The 25,758-nt window shown below is 38.3% G+C and overlaps 2 gene segments (V, D, J or C); both read right to left on the reverse strand.

Moving 5' to 3' along the window:
• Window positions 1-25,758, reverse strand: part of LOC120439873 — a 61,805-nt gene that overhangs the window by 30,808 nt on the left and 5,239 nt on the right.
• Window positions 24,603-25,140, reverse strand: LOC120439894. The segment is given in 2 exon segments: window positions 24,603-24,995; window positions 25,084-25,140. Coding segments are annotated over 2 exon segments (360 nt in total).

The raw sequence follows: 25,758 nt of genomic DNA on the forward strand, positions 1-25,758 counted from the left end.
AACGATAAAAAGATAACAAAATAACGCTGAAAACCGATAAAAACCATGAAAACCATACATTTCACACCTGAACCTCAACTCTCGCGGCCCGGTACCAAAGGACTCACGGACGGTACCGGTCTGAGGCCCGGGAGTTGGGGACCGCTGCTTTAGGGAATCTTCATAGGATGTGCTGTATCCATAATGTGCACTTCCAGTCCACTCCAGATCTTTACCCACAGGCTTGCTGATCCAATGAATCATCCAGTTGCTCATAAAATAGGAGATCTTATCAGGCGATGGTCAATCAAAACTGCTGATGTTCCACATCTGTGGAAAAAATGCTAAATACTCAATGACTGTTTTAACCGAGTACTATGATCATACTTTGAGTTACTTTTCACTGATGAATTCAACAGGATCCACAAACTAACAGCAGCAGAAAGTGAACCGATGGGAGCTTCCTCTGTTGAAATGAACAGCACATTCAAGCAGCACTGACATCACTGTGAGTCTGTGAATTTTGCTCCGTAAACAGATTGGCAATGCCAAATTATCAAAGTGATATGAATTCTTGTGTCACTATGAAGTGGACCCGCAGAGCGGAAAAAGCGCTAGGAGGAAGAAGAAGAGTTGTGTACAATACACATAAATATATAATTCACAACACCAGCTCAGAGATTCTTTCACCTTTTTTATTTTATTTATAAAACTTAAAGCAAAGCAAATGAAACCATTTACACTTACACACCAATGAACACAAGATTGCAGGTTATCATCATCATCATCATCATCATCGTTTATTTATATAGCACTTTAAAAACACACAAGGCTGACCAAAGTGCTGAACAATAGAAACATAATAGATTCCATAAGAATAATAAATACGATAAAAATAATAAACATTATAAACATAGCAAAAACAATAAAATATAAGTAAATACAAGTCAGTCAACCACTGAGTCAAAAGCCAGTGAATAAAAATGCGTTTTCAATCTGGATTTAAAACCAGCACTGATGTCGATCGCCTAATGTGAAGAGGAAGGTTATTCCAAAGCTTAGGAGCCACAATAGAGAACGCTCGGTCGCCTCTCAGTTTCAGCCGTGATTTGGGGACTGAGAGCAACAGCTGCTCAGCTGACCGGAGCGAACGAGTGGGGACATAGGGCTTCAAGCAAATCAGACATATATGCAGGTGCCAGACCATTTAAAGATTTAAAACCAATAAAAGAACTTTAAAATGAATCCTAAATTCAATTGGAAGCCAGTGCAGGGAGGCCAGAACTGGAGTAATGTGCTCAAATTTCCTTTTACCAGATAAAAACCGTGCCGCAGCATTCTGTACTAATTGCAGGCGTGTCAGAGTGCCCAGTCCAACCCCAATTAAAAGGGAGTTACAATGATCCAAGCGTGAGGTTATAAAAGCGTGGATGACAGTCTCCAAGTCACGCCTTGAAAGGAAAGGTTTAACCTTCGACAGGCGCCTGAGGTGATAGAATGACGATTTCACCACCCCATTCACGTGGCCATCAAAGGTAAGAGCAGAATCGATTTTAACCCAAGATTGGTAATGAGCTCTTCAGGTGAGGGGTCAGAGCAGCAAGGTCAACATCAGGGATATCAGAGGAACGATTCGGGCCAAACACAATTGCTTCCGTTTTACGTTCATTAAAATTTAAAAAGTTTTGAGCCATCCATTAACTTCCTGATGAAACAGTTTAGGAGTTTCATTGTTTCATTCAGTGTGTTGATTTTTAATAATTTGTACAGTTGAACTGCAGAAAAAAAATATCATTTTTTTTTTATGTGCAGAGGATTTTTGTACTGCGTTCCTTCTTTTTGTGTCACTGTGGCTCTTGAGCACAATAATAAACAGCTGAACCTTAAAGTCATCAAACTGTTCATCTGCAGATACACCTGCTTTCTGCTGTTGTCTCTGGAGATGGTAAACCGGCCTCTGACTGACTGAGAGTAAGAGATCAGGCTACCATCATAGTAGATCCAAGCAACCCACTCCAGTCCTTTTCCAGCAGCCTGTCTGATCCAAGCAGTATCATAATTACTGTTAATCCCTGAGTATGTACAGGTCAGTCTGTGGGATTCTCCAGGCCGTTTAATCACTGGTTCAGACTGCGTCAGAGTTTGACCTTTAGTACCTACAGAAAACGCATAATTAGCTGTATTTCAAACATATAATTTGTGTTATAATCAGTTTTTGCAATATCAAAGTTCCATTCTTACCAGCCCAGTAAACTGAGAATATAAGAAAAATAAACATAAACCCACGATAGTTCATTGTAAAAGTCATGTCTCTGCCCAGCGGTGGCACAGTGGTATGATTAGTAAACCAATCACGTAGTCCCTGTGTTATATTTAGCAACACATATGTAAATATCAGAATTTGTGTAAACTCCTTCTCAAAGAGGAATACACATCATCTCATACAAATTTCTGCACAACACATATTAAATTATTCAAGTAAATCTTATAAATGCACAACTGTTTCATGATTTATTACTTAATAAATAATATTTTGTTCTCAAAATATAGTCACCAATTCTAAAAATTAAATTAAACCATATGAAATGGTCATTTTATTTTTTAAATTTCATTGTTGAATGATGTTGCAGAGAAACAGACAAAAAGCAGTCTCCTTTGAGGGTAAGGAAAAAAATGACATGTTTTGAAAATGCCATGTGACTGCTCTGATCATTTGAATTAATCCTCAGTTGTCATTCAGTTATCTGCAGATACACCTGACTGGACTGACTGAGAGTATTGGATCAATCTGCCATCATAGTCGATCCAAACAATCCTCTCCAGTCCTTTTCCAGCAGCCTTCCAAGCAGCATGAATATCACCACTGATCCCTGAGTATGTACAGGTCAGTCTGTGGGAGTCTCCAGGCCTTTTACTGTGGCTTCCGGCACAGTAATACACAACAGTGTCTTCAGGCTGCATATTACATCCATTTAGAGTCACTCTGTTGCTGGAAGCATCTAAGTTGATGGTGAACTTGTTCTTTAGTGAGTCTTTGTAGGATGTGCTGTATCCATAATGTGCACTTCCACTTCCCTCCAGTCCTTTACCTACAGGCTCTCTCATCCAACCTGTCCACCAGCTGCTCACAGAATAAGAGACCTGACTGCTGATGGTCAGAGGCTGGTCTGGCTGCATATTAACACAGGCTGGCTGTGTTGGCATCTGAGATTTCACATACAGTATGTGGAGGAAAAAAAAAAGGATAATGTCGACTCTTATAGGAGACTGCTTTGTATACTGGGATAAAGGAATTACCTGATGAGACTGATGGGCGTTTGCTCTGTTGAAATTAAGAGCAGATTCAAGTCAGCACAGCACTGACATCAAATTATTCAAACAAATATTGTAACTGCACAAATTTTGTTTACGATTTATTAGATAATAAATAATAATTGGTTCTCAAAATGTAGTCACCAATTCATTTCTGATTCATGAGTAAAAATCTCCAAATATATTTATTATTAACCCACAGATGCATGAGTGACTGGACCGTAAACTGGGTGACAAATGGTTAAAAATCAATGTATTTATATGCCACTTTTTTTCATTTTTCATTACATTGTGTACTATGTACTATGTGTCACCTCACTGTATGTAGTAATAGTACCTGTTTCTGGCTGTAATCCCTGCACACAGGTCCATTGCATTTCCTATACCAACTGCTGACTCTAAGATCTTCATCACTTGGATCTGAAATCTTTGTTGTCTTTTGCTGGCCCTGTCTGCTTTTTTCCTTTGCCCAAGTTGTGGCTTTTGTCACCCCCACACCTTCCCATTGCTCCACTGGTTGGGGTTTACATTTGGGGACAATCTTCCAGTCGATTCCTCATATGTGTTGTGGCAAGTTCCTTCAAGAGCTCAGTGAGGAAGACCTGTCATGCACTGATGATACCATTTTGAATTCTGGGTGCTGAGCAGTGAAAAAGGTGTAGGGATTCAGAGTGGGAATATCAAAGGCCAATGCCAGATTTGTGTTTTATACTGGCAGGTGTAGGCGCCAGCAGTCCGGTCCATGGTGTCTATACCTCCTTGGTCTGTTGGTTGTACAATGTGATGATTGTTTTTTCCCCTTTCTGGTATTTTCATCCACCATTTTGTTGTGATACATTGTATTCAGGAGTACAACAGCCAGTCCTTTTTTCTGACATTGCTAACCATGCTAAGACTGCCATTGAATCCACTCCATGCTTTAAACCTCTCAGAACTCAGAAGCCTGCAGCAGGAGAAGGATGTCTGCCTTGTCCTATTGTAGACTCCCAAAAAAATAGTGTCTCCATAGACACTGGGCAAGAGGCACAGTGGCGAAAAAGTTATCTATGGTGATGTTGTGTCTTGTCATTCTGAGTCTACTACACAACTGCTGGACAATGTTTTCCTCAGATTCTTCTGAACTCCCCTGTTTATCTCCCTGTGTAAAATATTCCAAAATTACATAGCGGATGTGGGCATCACAATTACAGAAGATCTTCAGGCCATACGGATGTGCTGTTCTCAACGGGTGATACCCTTTGTGGCCCACAAAATATGTATTCCTGACAGTAACAGTTGCTAAGAATCAAAATATTCCATGAAGTTCCACAGGAAATTAATGCAGGTCATTTTTGACCCACTTATGGAAGTTTGGGGTAGTAATACAAAAATGACAATTTTGTAAAATGTATAAAAGATAAGTTCAAATTTTAAAAGGCATGGTATCAAAAACGTGTTTTTTGAGGAACAGCTGGAACATGAAATAATAACAACTTTTCATTGATTACTTATTGTAAGAAAACAATCTCATCAGGTCATTTTTGACCCACTTACGCATCCAAGGTTTAAACAGCTATTTAAAGTTAATAATTGGAACATTATGAGTCCTTACTGTTAACGCTCATGTTGATTATAATCTCTAACAAACAGGATTCACAAATGACTCTTGGAATGGCTAGGCATGAATCAGGTACATGGAACTAGAAACTAGCAGTGTTGGGACTAACGCGTTATTAAGTAACGCGTTACAGTAACTACGTTATTATTGCGGTAACGAGCACGGTAACTAGTTATTATGCCAAAACCAGGAACGCGTTACTCGTTACTGGGATTTAGATAGGCTCGTTACTCGTTACTTCGTGTGGTGGATATCGCGGAGCTTCCACAGATTCAATAACATTAGCAAGTGGTGGAAGCCAGCAGGTGGATGAAGGAGAAGGGAGGCAAGAGGAGAGACCCGAAGCGGCCACCGGTCCGCGTGTCAGGTGAACTGAACTTCAGGTAAGAAGTTATGACCTGCAGTCTATCTGAGTCAGATATAAACCAAGTTTAAGTATAAACACCCTTTAATTCATCAGTGGTCTTGGAGCGCCTCCTCTGGTGGCTTCATGTTACAACTGTTCAGCCACTGAGAGGTTTTTGTTCAGCTCTGCTGATGTTTTGTGCTACTGTGGCGTCTGGCACAGTAATACACAGCAGTGTCTTCAGGCTGCACATTCTGTCCATTTAACGTTACTGTGTTGCTTGAAGTGTCTAAGTTAATACTGAATTTGTTCTTTAGTGAATCTTTGTAGTATGAAGTTGAAGTATGTTTCATCCCAATCCACTCCAGTCCTTTCCTGCAGGCTGTCTGATCCAAGCTGTGTACCAGCCAAGAGAATAAGAGACCTGACAGGTGATGGTCAGATGCTGACTTGGCTGCACAATCACAGAGGCTGGCTGTGTCAGCTGTTCACATTTCACACCTGTGGAGAAACCATGTTGAATGTAGTAACAGTAAGAATCAGTCTGCTATGGTCATAGTGTTTCTGTTCAGTGAGACTCACAGGATCCAGCAGCCAGCAGCAGCAGAGCTACAGAGAACATGTTGGTACTAAAGATGATCTGATGGGAGCTTCTCATCTTCTTCTGTGACTGACAGCATGACATCAGACTTTATTTCAGCCTGTAAGGAAGTTTGATTTGCATACAGATGGATGCTGACAGATTAGAAGAGAAAACAGATCACACTGTGGCTGTCAGTATAAGTAGTAAGAACAATTTTAGTACAATTAAAAGGAAATATTATTTAAAACAAATATAGTCTTGGATTTTTTTAAACGGAAAATCTTAAACTCTCAATTCAGACACGGCAGATAACAATATTTACACTTAAACATCCACCAAAAAACTATTTATTGTAAAACTTTATAACACAAATGCTTCACAAAACCAGCAAATATTGTTTTTCTGAGTGTGAGGAATTAGTTAAATGTATTTTCTGTAATTTGAGCAGCAATCAAGCAGTGTTTGCCTTCTTACAAACAAACAGCTCATTAGATACAATGATACAGACATTTTATTTGTCTTTTCATCAGTGAAAGTAAACCTATAATCCTTACCAGCCTAGTTCATTAAAAGAGTGAGATAATTGAACCAAATATGAACTCTGAACATTATGAAAGCCATTTATCTCTGATCAGCCTACAGTGGGTACATCAATGATTTACTCTCCGTCTTCAACTCTCTAACACTTAAGTAAAGGTAAACTAGAACAGTTTTTCATCAGCTCCTCCCTCAAATACAGAACTTGGGTTAGAGTAAGCCACTACAGACATCAGCATCTGATCCTCCGGCATCTCTGCACTGGTCCAGTCAACCCGCCGTCTGCATCGTAAACACCTTCTTTAATCTTCGATAAGCAAGGGCGGGCTAGCTCAGATAACAGCAAGAACCCTGTTATCATGGTGTCGAATAGGTATAAATCTTCTATGTCCTCAATCGACAGTCCCGCCAGCCACACGACGCATCACTGCTGCATCATGTACCGTCAAGAAACGTCCCTCCAGGACAATCGCGCTCTCCTGAACCCAGACTTCCCAGACTTAATCGTAATCACAGTTTCTGTGTTCATGATTAATATTCATTTAACTATAAAGTATGAACAAAGTAAATAAAAATGAATTCCGTTTAGCATACACATAAATCTTTCTATTAGTCTGTTTCCAAAGAGATTTATGCAAGTATCATTTTGGCTGAGTTTTTGAAACAAATTTCTTGAAAGAGGATGGTTTTCTACCTTACGTAAATATTCAGTTAAATATTTATAAAAGGATAGTGAGGTTTCTGCTAAATGCCACTTAACATCTGTTTCATTTATCAAGCTTAATATTACACAAATCGATTTTACTCCAGCAGACAAACTGTTGAAGTCATCTCTGGAGATGATGGACCTACCCTGGATGAACTAGGACTAACAGATCCAAGCTGTGTACCCAGTTCATATTGTAGCTGCTGAATCCAGAGCATGTACAGGTTAATTCTGGATGTTCTCCAGGCCATTGCCCCAGGCCAGCAATTGTGTTCATGTAAAACAGTCTTATCCCGTATAGTTACACAATTTTTTTTGTTATTCTTTTATGTTTTTCTTTTATGATAAAACCCTACTTGATACTTATTTAGAAAAGTACATTATGTTAAATAATTTGTTTTTGGAAACCAGAAAGTCAAAAACTGAAAACTCTGACATACTTTCTTTCATGTGTGTCTGTTTGTTTAATGTTTTCTAAATGCTGATCTATTCGTCCGTTAGGGTTTTGTCAAGTTTTTGTAAAGCATCAGAGTTTCTGTGTTTATGATTATGGTTCATTTTAGTGGTGGGCGGATCGATCCAAATATCGATAGTATCGATCCCAAGTCGGGATCGGTATCGGATCGATACTAGCCTGGTTAGATCGATTCTTTACTTTGAGTTCTGCTTGTTTGCTATGCTGTGCTTTCGGCAAAAGCGAAACAGCCAGGTCACTGGACTAGCCGCTCCTGTGTCAGCGGAGAGCAGGCACACTTTGCTCCCCGCCCCCTCTCTTATGTTTGGTGTTGCGCTGACACGTCACGTGACTTAGACACTTTGGGGTTATTAAGTTGTTTACATATTAATTATATTTTTACCAATTGTTTTTGTTGTTGAGAATTTTAATTGTAATTTTCGTATTATAGTTTATCAACACTATTTGTTTTAATTTGTTTACTGGTTTGCGTGCACTTAAGATTAAAAAAGCGAAAGAAAAAAAAAAGATCGCCACCACGGCAGACCCGATGGCATTTTCATGCTTCGCCGCATCATTTATTCTTACAATAATCACACGGTTGCTGTAACAGTACATTCAACGGCTGCAGCGGGAGAGCTGCAGCCGTACACATCACCACTACCAAACCTGCAGCGGCATCGCAGAACACACCCTGCCACATACCCCCATCGCCCACTTCACCCCACCCGCGAGCAGGCGGGGAATCGGCCCGGACCATCGGCGCCCCATGCACCGATGGGGAAGTGTCCACTCTGGCGGTCGCCCGTGCCTCCAGCGGAGGCCTGATGGCCACCCATATGGCAAGCAGAGGCAGTGGAGCAGGAGTGGAAGTGAGCCGGGGCTCAGAGGCAGCTGGGCAGGGCGGCGGCACGCGGGACCATGCAGCCTGCGTGCTGAAGCGGACAGCATGCCGCCCTCAGGCAGGACCCCGCGCACCTCGACCTCCATCTCCAGCTTGGCAGGTCCCGCTGGCGCGCCAGCCTCCGGCTCACCCGAGCTGCGCGCTGTCCACCTTACAGTGATCACCCGGTTGCTGTAACAGTAGCCTACATTCAATGGCTGCAGCCCTCCTGCTGCCAGCTGTACACATCAACACCAAAAACAACAACAGCACAAGCAGGGCACAGGTTTTAAGCCAGTGAGGCATGATTGTAGATGCAGTGAAGGTGAGTCCACCTCATCTGCAGCAGCATCGAGACCACGCCCGCCACAATAATAAAGCATTTTTATTTAATTATAAATAAATTATTTCTCCTAATTATGTCCTGGGTTTTAAGTAATTAATAATACAAAAGGAAAAATCACAAAAACACTTAAGGTCATGAAAATTAATTGTGATTTAGCAATTCAATGAGGCATCCACCTGATTTATTGAAAAGTATCGGTATCGGTATTGGTATCGGCGATACTGGCCCGTATTTACTTGGTATCGGATCGATACCAAAATATGCAATATCGCACACCACTAGTTCATTTGACTCTGAGGATGAACAAAGTACATCAAAATAAAATCTGCTTAGCATGCAAGTATAAATTAAACTTTCCATTTTTGTTCTTCATATCAGTCGGTCAATTACTTTTAACTGCCAGTAATTTTTGTAAATATCATTTTAATGTGGTGAGTTTTGTACAGAGCTTCTTCCTCTTGTATCACTGTGACTCTCGAGTACAATAATAAACAGCAGAATCCTCAGTCGTCAGGCTGTTCATCTGCAGATACACCTGCTTTCTGCTGTTGTCTCTGGAGATGGTGAACCGGCCTCTGACTGACTGAGAGTAGTAGATGTAGGCACTGCTATCACTGATGTAAGCAATCCACTCCAGTCCTTTTCCAGCAGCCTGCCTGACCCAAACTGCATGAATATCACTGCTGAACCCTGAGTATGTACAGGTCAGTCTGTGGGAGTCTCCTGGCCTTTTAATCACTGATTCAGACTCAGTAAGTGTTTGACTCTCTGTACCTAAAGCCAAACAAGAATAATTATTGACTGTTTTATATAGTATATCATTTTACTTTCACAACAATGTAGTAAAATGGCTGCACTTTCCTTACCAGCCCAGTAAATCGAAAGGATAACAAAAACAACCACGAATTCAGGATGATTCATTGTCGAGATGATTTGTCTCTGCTCCGTGTACAGTGGTGGTTAATCATGTATTCCCTGTCTTATATTCTGCATCATGTCTTCAAACATGGTAGAGATCATAGTTTGCATCAGCTCCTCCTCCTCAAAGGCAAACACACATCCTCTCCTTCAAGTTAACACTCCACATTTTGAAATATTCAGGCCAACCTTCTAAATGCAGAAACAATGTGTATTGACTGTTTTTTCCTCAGGTCACCTATTCATACAATTTTGAATACGTTGAGTTAAAGAGGAAATGAAAACCTTAAGATCAAGATCTCTTATCTGAGAGAGTGTATGCATAGTCACAATGAAGTGTTTTTATAGTGGAGTCATTGTGTTAACCATTTAACGTGCATGTTCCAATCACATACCCCATATATTTAGGTTAAATATATCCACCATTGTACTAATGAAAAAAGATCTGTGCCACTTGTTGTATGAACAAATGTTGACGAATAGTTATTAAAAAATAACAATGAGGATCAGTAAGAAACTTTTGATAGCTTTATGCCCTACTGTGAGTAGTCCAACAAAGGGTTAATTCAACTTGGCACTGCTAAGGTATGTGCATTGGACCTTTCTTGGCATGCAGCTGCATTTAACTGTACAGCAGAAGCACGCAGTGGTTTGAGACGGCTGTGTAGCAGGAGCATGCAGCTGTGTTTAAGTGGACTGCTTCATGGCGTGTGCCGCCCTTCAACTGGCTGTACAACAGAGGCATGCAGTTGTTTGGATGGCTGCAAAGCAAGTTCCTGTGGCCTTTTCTGGAGTTATAAGCTAAAAAACCATGACCCCCCGCAACTAGCTATAAGATAAATGCATAAGCCCCTCAAATGGCTATAAGGAAAAACATAGGGCTCCTTATGCTAAGATAAAAACATCCAGTTATGTGAACACCTGTAAGGTAAAAGCAGATCACTCTGTGAGTGACTAAAGCCAGAAGCGTACAGCCTTTCAATATTTCTATAAGCAAAACAAACCTGGCCTCTGCAGGGCAGGCACCTGAAGTTCTGGCCCTCGCCTCAAACACCAGAAGGCGCTGAAATAACCCTTACTCAGCATGGATAGCAGCTTATGTCTAGCATGCGCGCCCAACAAAAGTGTTAGCTGGATTAACTGATTAACTGTCTTTCTGTAGACTTTCAGACTCACTTTGGCCAAAAATCTGACAAAGGGACCGTATGCAGTAATGGATGAGAGATATTGTTATGGTGTAGGGTCGTGTATATCATAAGTGGAAGATGAAAAGGGAAAAACAGAGGATCAAAGGATACCTAAAAATGGGAGGGGGGATCATTGTCCCTATATAAGATGACTCCGATATGCATTGGGAAGCTTTTTTGTCCGCTGTTGTTAGTTTTGTGTGATTTCTGATCTGCATGCGCTTACGGCGAACACCCCGGGGGAGCTTTTTGCTATTTTTCCTATGTTTTGTTGAACTTGATTGTTCAATGAAACATCTGGCATAGAACTCTGCTCTTCTTCTGTGACTTTTGTGTTTTGGACTTTTAATTGGCATCTGAACGCAGGAGCCTACTCTCTTTTAACCAGAGTGGCGGCTGAGCCATCTCTTCAATTTGCAACTCAACAACTTTAGACAATTCTCGTAACAGTGTCAAAATCCCCCAGAACTCTTTCACTGCTTCCCCATAAAAAATACACTCAGACATGACACACCCTGTCACTGTTCAAGGTTCTTTAAAAATACACGTTGTTTGACCCAAACTCGTTGATGTAAAACCCATTTAAACAGGTAACAGTCAAATATGACCCAGAAAGGAATACAAAATTTGTAACACCTCTGGAAAAGTATAACATTTTAAAATATTTTCATTTTTTGTGTGCTTTGTGTATTTTCAGGACCTGCCCAGCCCAGCAAACCTCTGTGGGGGAAGAGTGAGACACCTGCCTGTCCCCTGTGCTCTGGAAGAGGGACCCTTGAACACCTCCTCAGCAGCTGCCCAAAGGCCCTGGCCGATGGTTGGTATCGTTGATGACACGACCAGGTACTCAGAGTAGTTGCTGAAAAGATTGCCTCAGCAATCAGCACCAGCAAGCATGTGTACGTGTACGCGTATTAAACGAAAATAACATTATATTGACAATAAGGAACAGAAGACCACAAACCACAACAGCAGCTGCTCCCTCTTAGTCTCCATTTGTACATTCATATTTAGAGCCATACTACCACTTGGTGGTATTTACACAACAAAGGAAATGATTGAGTTTTTGTATAGCTTCAACATTTCCTCGTACCAATGTGTGTATCAGACACAGTAATACTGTACACAGAAGAGTCCTCTGGTTTAATGGTGGACAGTCTGATAAACAACATATTGTTTTCTCTGTTTTATTTTGCCTTAATTCAGAAACAGATTAATAATCAGCGATGATGAAATGTACTTAATTTCTGAAAACTGAAATGCAGAAAGCAGATATTGACTTAGTTTCATGCACTGGGTTTCTGTACAACATTTGTCCTTTATGTGTCACTGGAAGTCTTGAGCGTTGAACCAAACGGCAGAATCCTCAGTCGTCAAGCTACATATACACCAGTGATGTTAAATCAGTCAAGCAAGATGTGATTGGCATGCAGACTTTCAGCTTTAATTCAAGGTGTTTAATAAACATTGTGCCTAAATTGTTTAGGAATTAGAGACAGGTGGTAGAAGAAGACAGAAGAAGACACACTTCAGGTGTCTGACACTGCAGGTGATGGACAGAAGACCTGGCTGCACGTCATAGAGGCTGGCTGTGGTCGTTGTTTACACCCTTTGAGGAAAAGATGTCCTGGTCAAATAAATTACAGTAGCAGTTAATGTGTAGTGGCAATATTGTGAGTGTGTCTGCCTCAGTGAGACTCACAGAGAACACACACTGAGGCTGATAAACACTAACCCTAACATATCGCTTTCTTCTGCTGATGATTGAAATTTAGATTTAGTTTGATGCATTAACTTTTTGTACAGAGTTTCTTCCTCTTGTGTCACTGTGACTCTCGAGCACAATAATAAACAGCAGAATCCTCCGTCGTCAAGCTGTTCATCTGCAGATACACCTGCTTTCTGCTGTTGTCTCTGGAGATGGTAAACCGGCCTCTGAATGACTGAGAGTAGCGGGTGCTACTTCCAGTATCGTAGATCCGAGCAATCCACTCCAGTCCTTTTCCAGCAGCCTGTCTGATCCAAGCTGCAGCAATATCATAACTGAACCCTGAGTATGTACAGGTCAGTCTGTGGGAGTCTCCAGGCCTTTTAACCACTGGTTCAGACTGAGTCAGTGTTTGACCCTCAGTACCTACACAAATGTCAACAACTCATTAGTTATCACATTTCTTCATATCTTTTAATTTTTAAAGCAAAATGTATGCTTACCAGCAAAGAAACAAAACAGAATCAGGAAAATAACTAAATAAACAGGTTTGATCATTGTTAAAATCATTTATCTTTGTCCAGTCTGTGTATATGAGGTTTGGTCCCTGCCTCTTACTTTTGAACACATATAGAGTGACTAAATATATCAGTTTTGTGTCGACTCCTCCTACCTGGCAAAAAAAAATTCTTTCATGCTTCATTTCTATTGAACACACAGAAGCCATTGGACATAAAATATAATGAAAATATAATTCTTCCAGGTTTGATCCCCAGGTAATACTGATATTTGTTCTGCTTTGTAATCACATTTCCTCATATGTTTATTTGTGCAACAAAATGTATCATTACTAGCAAAGACATAAAACAGAATCAGGAAAATAACTAAATGAACAGGTCTGATCATTTTTAAATTCAGTTTTCTTTGTCCAGTTTGCAGTGTGTATATTAGAATACATATGAGCTTTGCACTAACTCCTTTACTGCAAAAAATACTACTGTTGTACAAAGTAAAAAAAAAACAACCTAGAAAATGTGCATGCACATTGTTTGTGTGGCCCAAATTCTCATTGGAAATAATGGGTTTCTGGGCACAATGGTATGGTAGTGTAGATTTTATTGTGAATTATAATTGCTCCAATTGATCGAGTTACTACTAATATTTGTTGTGCTTTGTTGAAGGGAATTCTTGGTGGACAACAGTAAACTCCTGACTAGTGCTTGAGAAGTAGACTGTCAGGACGATATGAATAGTTGAAATGAGAGGGGAAGATTAAAAAAAAAACTTGGCAGGAGATATGATTTAAAAAAAAAGAAAAAAGTTTTTGACTGAACAATTGCGCATGAGAAGATAATGCATACATACTATGTAAACCTCAGTAGCTCCTCTAAGGTCAGTCGGAGTAAGGAACAGCAAAAGGGCTGACCGCTGCAGCACGGACCAACGATGAGTGGTCTGTACGCTCTTAAAGTAAGAGTGTGTAATGTCTGGTGTTTGTGTGACTTTGTGTAACAACAGACTTGGTTTTATGTTCTGAGTTTTGGTACAACATTTCTTGCTCTTGTGGCACTGTGGCACTGGAGCACAGTAATAAACAGCAGAATCCTCAACTGTCAAGCTGTTCATCTGCAGATACACCTGCTTTCTGCTGTTGTCTCTGGAAATGGTAAACCGGCCTTGGACTGACTGTGAGTAGTAGGATATAGTTATACTGCCACTGCTGATATAAGCGATCCACTCCAGTCCTTTTCCAGCAGCTTGTCTGATCCAAACAGTAGCAGAATGGCCACTGAACCCTGAGTATGTACAGGTCAGTCTGTGGGATTCTCCAGGATTTTTTACCACTGGTTCAGACTGAGTCAGTGTTTGACACTTGATACCTACAGACAAACAGAAACAATTAACCTCTGTACTGTTTTATAACAATAATGTAAATGAACTGTGCTGTCCTTACCAGCCCAGCAAATTGAAAGAAAAACAACCATAAAATTAGGACGATTCATTGTTAAAGCCATTTGTCTCTGCTCTGTGTATATGGGTGGCTAATCATGTAGTCACGGGCTTATATTCTACATCACATACTTAAACATGTTAGAGAACATAGTTTGCATCGGCTCCTCCTCAGACAGAACACAATTTGAATTATCCAGGCTAACATTAAAAATGCACAAAAATTATGTATTATCGTTTTCTCCTCGATTCACTAGCTTACCACCTTGCATAGATCTATATTTATACATCTTTTGATGAAGGATCTGTTCTGAGACAGTGCCTTAGACACCGTTAACTCAGTGTCTTTTCTGAAGGCAGATAAAAACCCAGAAAACAGACAGGGAACAGACAAACTGCAGAGCCTGAAGGTTTGTATCAGAATATCATTGGGAGAGAGTAAGAATGTGACAAAGTATCCTTAACTGTGAAATCTAATAATAAATCAAAATGAATTATCTTTTACTAAACAGTAAACTATGGAGATAATGGAGATAAAACATTTATTCCATGAATACTGCATTGATTTCTTTCCAAAAATAGAAATAAAACCAATTCAAAACTCAGTTACAGGATGATTTTTAAGTAGAAGCTTAGTTCAAATGCTTCAAATATACATGTCATATGTTACTAGGACTTAATTACAGATAAAAGTACTGTTTTTCTTTTGTCAACAATTGAGCTTTGAGCTATTAAAGTGGAATTGTATACTGTATCTTAAATTATAATTCAGTTAGTACTATTTTATTACCACTGAAATTAAAACTAGTGCTACAGAGTGGCATAGAACAGAGACTGTTTGTGTTAGTGGCCTGGTACTGTAATCATCTGTGGTCTGAGGGCTCCTCCTCTGGTGACTTCCTGTAATTTTTCAGGCACTGAGGAGCAGGGGTGCTGCCAGGCAAAGATACATATGTGTGTGTGTGTGTGTGTGTGTGTGTGTGTGTGTGTGTGTGTGTGTGTGTTTAAACATTGATTTTCACATTCTGTATATAAAATCAGGTAAAGGATTTTTTTTTTTTTTTTACATCTCTAAAAGGGCTCTATTTATATGGGATATAATGATTTATGTAATTTATTATTACAAAATAAAAATACCTTTCCCAAGCGCAATTAGCCTGCAATTAGACACTTTTAGACAAAATGTATTTGACTAACCTCCTTCTTCAAATATCAGTGGAGCTGCTTCAGTGTCAGGACTGTGCGTACAGGCAGATGGGACAGAGATAACTAAGACTGAGTCAGAGGTCTGATCTGTTTGCCCTGGCACCAGATCAGCATGTGCAGAAAAAAAGTCATCTAGCATACATATTGACAAAGGGTCCACAAAAATCAATGCTGGTTCCCCTTTGGGGAAGAAAACCTGAATGTAAATTTAGATTCAGTTTAATGTGCTGACTTTTTGTACAGAGTTTCTTCCTCTTGTGTCACTGTCACTCTTGAGCACAGTAATAAACAGCAGAATCCTCGGTTGTCAAGCTGTTCATCTGCAGATACACCTGCTTTCTGCTGTTGTCTCTGGAGATGGTAAACTGGCCTCTGACTGACTGAGAGTAGTAGATGCTACTCTCACTGCCACTATCGATCCAAGCAATCAACTCCAGTCTAACTCCTGAAATTTAAATAAATACAAAAATAGCACGTTTCCTAACAAATTAGTGGATCATAAGTTGGCACTGTTTTTTTATTTTTATTTTTACAGCTTTTTTTTAAATAACAAAATATAATTGCTGCAGCTTTGATTGAGTTCATACCCATTTTTATTCTGCAAAGCAACTATTAAAGTTCAGTTATTAATAATGATTGTTACAGTTATGTATGTCCATGTACAGTTTTTTTAATCATTTTATATCCCCTGTGAATAAACAAATAAAAATGTGATATTTAAAATGTTTGTGTGTATTTGTAGATTCCAGTTACAAAAGTCTCCAAAAACCACATCCTTCAAACAAATATGAAGTGAAAGCAGTGCCTTGTATTAGATGCTTTCACTTCAAACAAATCCCACTCAAGTGGGATTTGTTTGAAGTTTTTCTGTTGCCCCCTTAGTGTTTTTGAACAAAAGTTAAACCTGAAAACAGCAGGTAGTGAAACAGTGAAGGAAAGGCTTGTTGTCCATAATAACTTGCAATAACTTGCAAATATGGCACCTGAGCAGTGAGTAAACTACAGGTTTGATGACTGTAACAGTGAGAGACTTCACAGGATTAAGAGAAAAGGGAACAAATGAAAAATAAATTAAAATAAAACAATTTAATTCAAATTTGAACAAAACTAATTCAGTGGCTGCTGTATTACAGAAATACCACTTAACATCTCCTCTGAAGTGTGTGGGAGGGGCTTAGCAAGGGAAGGCACCAGATCACACTGCTGTTTAGCGCCAACCAGTCCTATCCGATTTTTATATGTGTGTAAAATGAATTAATAAATAATAAAAAAAACATGAACCCAAATTATTTATGGCATTTTTAAAATGGCAGAAAGCAAATTATGACTGTGCTGAGTTTTTGTACAACATTTCTTGCTGTTGTGTCACTGTGGGTTTCTGGCACAATAATAAACAGCTGAATCCTCAGTCGTCAAGCTGTTCATCTGCAGATACACCTGCTTTCTGCTGTTGTCTCTGGAGATGGTAAACCGACCTTGGACTGACTGAGAGTAGTACTTGCTACTGCCACTGCCACTCTCGATCCAAGCAATCCATTCCAGTCCTTTCCCAGCAGCCTGTCTGACCCAAGCTACAGCAATATCATAACTGAACCCTGAGTATGTACAGGTCAGTCTGTGGGAGTCTCCGGGCCTTTTAATCACTGATTCAGACTCAGTCAGTGTTTGACCCCCAGTACCTACAGACATGTTAATAGCTCATTAGTTACCACATTTCTTCGTATTATTTAATTTGTTAACAAAAATGTATGTCCTTACCAGCCAAGAAACAAAACAGAATCTGTAAAATAACTGATCTGATCATTTTTAAAGTCAGTTGTCGTTGCCAGTTTGCAGTGTCTATATGAGGTTGGGTCCCTGATTCTTACTCTTGAACACTTATAAAGTTACAGAATAAATGGTGTTTGCATTGACTCCTCCTCCCTAGCAAAAAATACTGCTGTTTAACAAAGTGATAAACTAGAAAATGAACATGTACAGTTTGACAATTTTCTATGATTTTATTATACTTTGTAATTTTAAAGCAAATTAGAATTTTCAAATATTAAAACGGACACACTCTATTTTCATACCATTATCTTTATATTGAATTAGTGCTGGCCACTTCTTTCTGTACTTTTTTTGTATATATTTTGCACCTGCTCAATGCCATTTAGTATATAATGGCAGTAAGCAGATGTATATACCTGTATACACCTGCTTACTGCCATTGATCATTTCTACAGGACACACAGAAGCAATTGGAAGTAATAGGTTTGCAGGCACAGCAGTGCGGTTTGTTGTTTACATGCTGGTAAAGCCAGAGGGGCATAACCTATTTTCAGGGAGCCAAATGCGTAACTTTAAATGCTAAATGTTAAATATGTTAATGCTGGACATTTAAGTAATGAATTAAATATGATTCTTTCTGATATGTTAATCCTTTTCAATGTTTTTATTGCAAAAATATAATTGTTGCAAGTTTATTTTCCAGTGATGCTGACATTTGCTGTAAAAACTAATATAAATAAAAAATAAATAAATAAATAAAAAGCATGATATATTATTTCATATGTAATATTTATGCCTTCAACTAAACAGTAGGCTGCTTACACATATAGTGTTTTGCTGATAGTGTGCTCATTTCAGGAACATTGCATTGATTCTTTGAAAGTAAGAAAACAAAACCATTTCTAAAGTTCATTACATGATTTTTAAGTTGAAATTTAATAATATTTGAAAGTGTATTACTGAGATTTCATGTGTTGTAAATAAAAAAAATGACATGTTTCATAACAAATTAGTAGATCATAAGTTGGCACTGTTTTTATGTATTTTTATTTTTTTTACAGCTTTTTTTTAAATAAAAAAATATAACTGTTGCAGGTTTGATTGAGTTAATACCCATTTTTATTCAGCAAAGTAACTATTAAAGTTCATTTATTAATCATGATTTTTATAGTTATGTATGTCCATGTACAGTTTTTTTTTTTATCATTTTATATCCCCTGTGAATAAACAAATAAAAATGTGATATTTAAAATGTTTGTGTGTATTTGTTTATTTACTAAACACCTGTCTGTTTTCCTTTCATTCCGTTCTGGACCCATTTGTTACCAGTCCCCACACACACCCCTAGATCTTCATCATGGTGACGTAACGCTCCCTTAGTGTTTTTGAACAAAAGTTAAACCTGAAAGCAGCAGGTGGTGAAACAGTGAAGGAAAGGCTTGTTTTCCATAATAACTTGCATTAAGTTGCAAATATGGCACCTGAGCAGTGAGTAAACTACAGGTTTGATGACTGTAACAGTGAGAGACTTCACAGGATTAAGAGAAAAGGGAACAAACGAAAAAAAATTAAAATAAAACAATTTAATCCAAATTCGAACAAAACTAATTCAGTTGCTGCTGTATTACAGAAATACCACCTAACATCTCCTCTGAAGTGTGTGGGAGGGGCTTAGCAAGGGAAGGCACCAGATCACACTGCTGTTTAGCGCCAACCAGTCCTATCCGATTTTTATATGAGTGTGTAAAATGAATAAATAAAAAATAAAAAACATGAACCCAAAATATTTATGGCATTTTTAAAATGTTTGATTAAAGAAGCTTTTTTATTGTTCCATGATGAAATTGTTAATGGCAGAAAGCAAATTATGACTTGGCTTAATGTGCTGTGTTTTTGTACAGAGTTTCTTCCTCTTGTGTCACTGTGGCTCTTTGGCACAATAATAAACAGCAGAATCCTCAGTCGTCAAGCTGTTCATCTGCAGATACACCTGCTTTCTGCTGTTGTCTCTGGAGATGGTAAACCGGCCCTGGACTGACTGAGAGTAGTAGATGCTGCTACTGCCAGGGTTGATATAAGCAATCCACTCCAGTCCTTTCCCAGCAGCCTGCCTGATCCAATTAGCATAAATATCACTGCTGAACCCTGAGTATGTACAGGTCAGTCTGTGGGAGTCTCCAGGCCTTTTCACCACGGATTCAGACTCAGTCAGTGTTTGACCATCAGTACCTACAGAAATATTAACCATTCATTGGTTTAATCAGTTTTTTTTTATATCAGTTATATCAGTTGTTTAAAAAAAGTCCTTACCAGCCAAGAAAAAAAACTGAATCAGGAAAACAACTAAATGAACAGGTCCGGTCATTGTAAGAGTCAGTTGTTTTTGTCCAATCTACAGTGTGTATATGAGGTTGGGTCCCTAACTCGTAATGTTGAACACTTATAAAGTTATTGAATTGGGAGTTTTGCATTGACTCCTCCTCCTCAGTAAAAAATACTGCTGTTTAACAAAGAAAAAAACGAATAAAATAGAAAATTAATATGTAAAATTTGCCAGTTTTCTATGATTTTATTATATTCTGTTTGTAATTAATTTTTTTTTAATATTTACATATTAAAATTTACTTTCATAACATTTTATCGTATACTGCTACTAGTGCTGGCCACTGTGCTCTACCTGTACTTCATCATTTTATTTTTTTCTGCTCACTGTTATTCTTTATTTCTACTGAACACACACATGTACAGTATTTGACAGCACACCACAGACATAAGTGTGTCTCAGATGGCATAGCTGTGACTTTGCTTGACTCAGCATCAAACTGTTGTCGTTGCCTTGGTGGTATTGTTCTTGCCCTGTGGATTAACTTTTCTTTTTGTTGCCACTCAGGTCTTATTTTTGATCTCATTTGTTAAATAAATTATTTAGATTAATTTGCCATGACTCTGCCTTGTCAACACTGAGGCTTTTCTGATCGATAATATAATTAGTTTTACTGGGAATACAATTCCTCAGGTGGCTTTGAATTCTCATGTGTGCTCTTATCTACAGTGGAGGTTAATCATTATTTCCTGCCTTATATTCTTTATCACATATTCAGCCATCATAGTTTCATATAGGTCGTTGTTTGCATCAGCTCCTCCCCCTCACAGACAAACACAAACTCTGTCATTGCAATTTCTACATAACACATTGTATGTTAAATAATTCAGACTGACCTTAAAAATGCACAAACAATGTGAGATATTTTTCCCGTCCCTTCATGAGATGACAAACTTTCATACATTTATTTAAACAGGAACCAAAAATCTTTACAAAAAGGAGAGGGAGAAGATACAAACTGCATAGCCTGAAGATTTGCATAACCATACCACTAGGTGGAAGTTACAACTATTCAGGCAGTTGAGAGGTTTTTGCTCAGGTCTAATGATAGTTGTTACACAGCAGTGTCTTCAGGCTCCATATTCTGTCACTTCTGTGTCACTCTGTTGATTAAAGTTTCTCATTTAATACCGAATGTGTTCAACAGTTAATGTTTAAATTGAGTGCCCCAGTGTATCAAGCACAATCCACTTCGGTCCTTTCCCTGCAGACTGCCCAAGCTGTCCAATAGGTGGTCACAGAATAAGAGATCTGACAGGTGATGGTCTGAAGCTTTATTGGCTGCACCATCACAGAGACTCACGAAATCCAGCAGCAGCAGCAACAGAGCTACAAAGAACATGTTGCCACTGAAATTCATCTACTGGAAGTTTCTCTTCTCCTGTTAGAACCAGCTGCAGTATATCAGTCTGTGAGGAAGTTTACTTTGCATTCAGATGGACACTGACCCCAAAATATAAACCGAATATTTTTTAGGGCATTTTTTTTTAAAAGAAGAAAAAAAATCTTTTAACGTAATTGTACAGCGGAAGTCAATATTAGCACATAGAAGTATGCTGAAAGAATACTTATTGTTGACAGCTCTTGATAAATCTTTTTCATTGTTTTTAAATGTGATGATGTATGATTATGGATGATAGAAAAAAATAGGTCTTGGTTTGATGTGCTGAGTTTTTTTACAGAGTTTCTTGCTCTTGTGTCACTGTGGGTCTCTGGCACAGTAATAAACAGCAGAATCCTCAGACGTCAAGCTGCTCATCTGCAGATACACCTGCTTTCTGCTGTTGTCTCTGGAGATGGTGAACCGGCCTCTGACTGACTGAGAGTAGTAGGTGCCACTGCTAGGGTTGATATAAGCAATCCATTCCGGTCTTTTTCCTGCAGCCTGTCTGATCCAATTAGCATGAATATCACTGCTGAACCCTGAGTATGTACAGGTCAGTCTGTGGGAGTCTCCAGGCCTTTTAACCACTGGTTCAGACTCAGTCACTGTTTGACCCTCAGTACCTACAGAAATGTTAACCACTCATCAGTTATCACATTTCTTCATATCATTTAATTTGCTCAGCAAAATGCATGTCCTTACCAGCCAAGAAACAAAACAGAATCAGGAAAATAACTAAATGAACAGGTTTGGTCATTGTTAAAGTCAGTTGTCTTTGCCCAGTCTGCTGTGTCTATAAGAGGTTGCATCCCTGACTTAGGCTTGAACACTTATAAAGTTAGTTAATATAGGAGTTTTGCATTGACTCCTACTCCTCAGCAAAAAATATTGCTCTTTGATAAAGTAAAAAACTAAAAAATGATAATAAACATTTTGCCAATTGTTGTTTTTTTTTTATATATATATATATATTAGAGATGGCACGATACCACTTTTTTATGTCCGATACCGATACCGATATCATAAATTTGGATATCTGCCGATACCGATATGAATCCGATATAGTGTGTTTTTAATCAATAAAACTGTTTTTTAATATCTTGCTGCATTTTGTATAAGTTCATACTCAAGTTTAAATAAACAATAACACTAAAGCTATTCTGTTATACCTGTATGTAAAAATACACTGCACCCAAAATATTTCATAGTTCAGCAACACTGATCAATCTAATAAACTTAATCCTCCCTATTCTGGTATTTTAAAGAGTACTTAGCAGAAATATTAAGCAACCTAACTAATAGGGTTGCAAACTCCCAGCAAAAAAAAATAGGGAACCACCCACCCTCCACCTCATGATGCTTAATCGATGTAATCAACTTTAATTTGATGCAGGGTGAAAAAAAAAAATGCACAGAAATAAATTATTTTTCAAGAATAATTAAATAGATTCAACATCTTTCTTCAACAGAATTGCAGAATTCACAGATGGTACCTTCTCAAAGAAAAAAGTACTATAGCTTACTAGGGTATATTAGACTTAACAGTTACTATATACAGTAATGGACTTCTATACATTTTACATCAGATTAAAACTTTGGGTGTAAGATTCAGATAATTATTTATTAAAAGCTAGGCATTTTAAATGAGAATAAGAAAGAAAAGTATGTCTTTGTGCCCCTTTTCCCTGTTCATGCCCTATCGGCCCCCCTGGCTACACTTTGCTAGATCCGCCCCTGCACAGTTACCAGCCGTCAGCTACGTAGAAAAGGATCCTGGTGTAGAAAGTAATATTAAATAAATTCTAACAACAGCTTATCAAGGTTAAACGTGCTGCTGTTGTTCCGCCGCTGGTTTCCTCTTTCTGGTGCAAAGTGGACCAAAAAACAAAGAAGAGACGGACTCGCGACAGAAAAGCCGATCAGCTGATCATTAAGCAGTTTCACGATTGAAGTCGCTGCAGGAAGGTGAGGGAGAGAGAGTCAGTCGCTCCATATATCGGTTGTTAAGCTTAACATGGGAACGCTTTACAAACATTCAGAGATGAACTTACACACTTGCTTTACTTCTCTCTGGGATAACTTCCTCGGAGATGAAATGCTGGTTTGGTAGAGGCTACAAATACACACAGCCGCTCTATCAGGTGAGGCACACTGCTCCGACATGCTACGGCTATGAGCCGAGTTACGCCTTGTCGCAAGTTTTGTGAGGTGTTTTTTTTGATATTTAATGGATCGGATTACATTTTTTATTTCTCGCCGATATCCGATCCAGTAATTTAGGTCAGTATCGGACCGATACCGATACGTAATATCGGATCGGTCCATCTCTAATATATATATATATATATATATATTGTTCGCAATTTTAAAGCAAATTAGAATTTTCAAATATTAAAACTGACCATTTTTTCAAGACAATCATTCGCACACTATTTTCAGAACATTATATCTCATACTGCTAGTAGTGCTGGCCGCTGGGCTCTTTATGTACTCTTTCTGGCACAGATTTCCTTTATTAGTCTTTATTTCTATTGAACACACAAATGCACAGTATTTGACAGCACACCACAGACGTAAGTGCGCCCCAGATGGCTTGGCTACAACTTTGCTTTTCTCAGCAACAAACTGTGTCACATTGTCAGGAAGAGACCTTAATTTCCCATTTGCTAGGAAAGCCAGAGGGACCTATTTATCACAAAGCCACATGCACAACCTCCAATGAATCACTGCTAAATATTATTGTAGTGTTTAATAAATCAAATGAGATGTTTTCTAATAAATGACTCTATTTTAATAGCTTGTTTTGTATAAAATTATTTAAAAAATGTAAATAAAATAGTCAACTTCTTAGTGCCTGTGATCTCAGCGCAGTGACACAAAGCAACTGTAGAAAATGTTTTATATTTCAAGTATGTTTCATTGTCTCAGTGTATTAATTACTTAAAACAGCACAGGTTTCTATAAACTTGCAATATATTAGAATATATTATATACTAGAAGAAAAAAACCCACTTCCCATTAAACATTTTGCACATTAATCTTAAAAAAACAATGAAAAGCAAAAACCAGATTGACTTTTGGTAGGTTATAACACTTTTTTCCACTGTACAAAAACACTATCACAAAAAAAGCTTTAGTCACTTATTTAATGAATCTTCCAGAGTCTTTTTCTTTACATTTTTTGTTTACACACAGAACAATTTGAGAAAAAGAACAGAAATTCACTTATTTGTGCTTAAATTTGATATCACTTTAATACAGAATAGCATTGTATGTGACATGTGTATTACCACTTAGCATTAGAGTACATTGAGGAAAATTTCGTCTTGCATTTCTAAAGAAAATTCCACCTTTTTTGATATAATTCAGTATTCCTTGTGTTGTTGGCAAATAGAGGAAGTAGTTTTTGTATGACTCTCCTGTTGCGGTGTCTCACTGTGTCTGTCGGGCACAGTAATAAACTGCTGTGTCCTCAGTCTTCAGATTGTTCATCTGTAGATAGACTTTACTGCTGGAGTCATCTCTGGAAATAGTAAATCGACCCTGGACTGACTGGGAGTAAAAGAAATGAGAACTGCCTGTGTGTACAAATGCGATCCACTCCAGTCCTTTTCCAGGAGCCTGTCTGACCCAGTTCATATGGTAGCTGCTGAATGTGAATCCAGAGCCTGTACAGGTCAGTCTGTGAGATTCTCCAGGCCTTTTAACTGCTGGTTCAGACTCAGTCAGAGTCTGACCATCAACACCTGTCAAGTGCATCAAATCACACTAAGTTAAATAGTTTGCTGAGAGAAATAAATGTTGTGTAATATCAGGGTCTATGAGTATTTTCACCTGCCCAGCAGATAGTTAACAGCAGCAGTCCTGTCCTGTAGTCCATACTGTCAAACTGTGTGTCCGTAGCTACCTGTCATCTGAAGTCAGATTTATAGAGGAGGAGCAACATGCAAAAATATTGTGGTTTTGCATTCACCCCACAATTTTTAAGACCAGTCACAATTAGCCATATAGTTAGCATATGTAATATTTATAAATCTGTTTTAAAGTCAGCCACTGATTATATCAATAGAACAGGTGAAGGTGAAGATACTATTATCAATTTTCTTAATGACGTTTATTGATAATAAAACACAAACATGATCATATCAGTAATAAAAATATTGGAGAAAACATAAATGAAGAGTCATGGGAACATTAACTGCAGTGCTACAGTTTTATAATTAATACTATAGATATAATGATTTTTGTGGAAGCAAAAAAAGGATGATTATGTATTTCATGAGAAACTGTGGTCTGCAATTTGAGTATCTGCACAGGTTTTTGGAGGTCTGTGGATGATGATGTCTCTTTACAGATATATTATATTAATTCATTAAATAATTTCTATCTCAACCTAAAAACAAGTTATCTGTCTTTCAAAAGGGACAAATTACTTGAAAAAGTAAATATGGTGAGATTTCAAACAAAACCCCAAATCAACAAGCATAATTTCATCTCACTATATTTAAA

The sequence above is a fragment of the Oreochromis aureus genome, linkage group 4 (genome assembly GCF_013358895.1).
Source record: "Oreochromis aureus strain Israel breed Guangdong linkage group 4, ZZ_aureus, whole genome shotgun sequence".
Classification (NCBI taxonomy): Eukaryota; Metazoa; Chordata; class Actinopteri; order Cichliformes; family Cichlidae; genus Oreochromis; species Oreochromis aureus.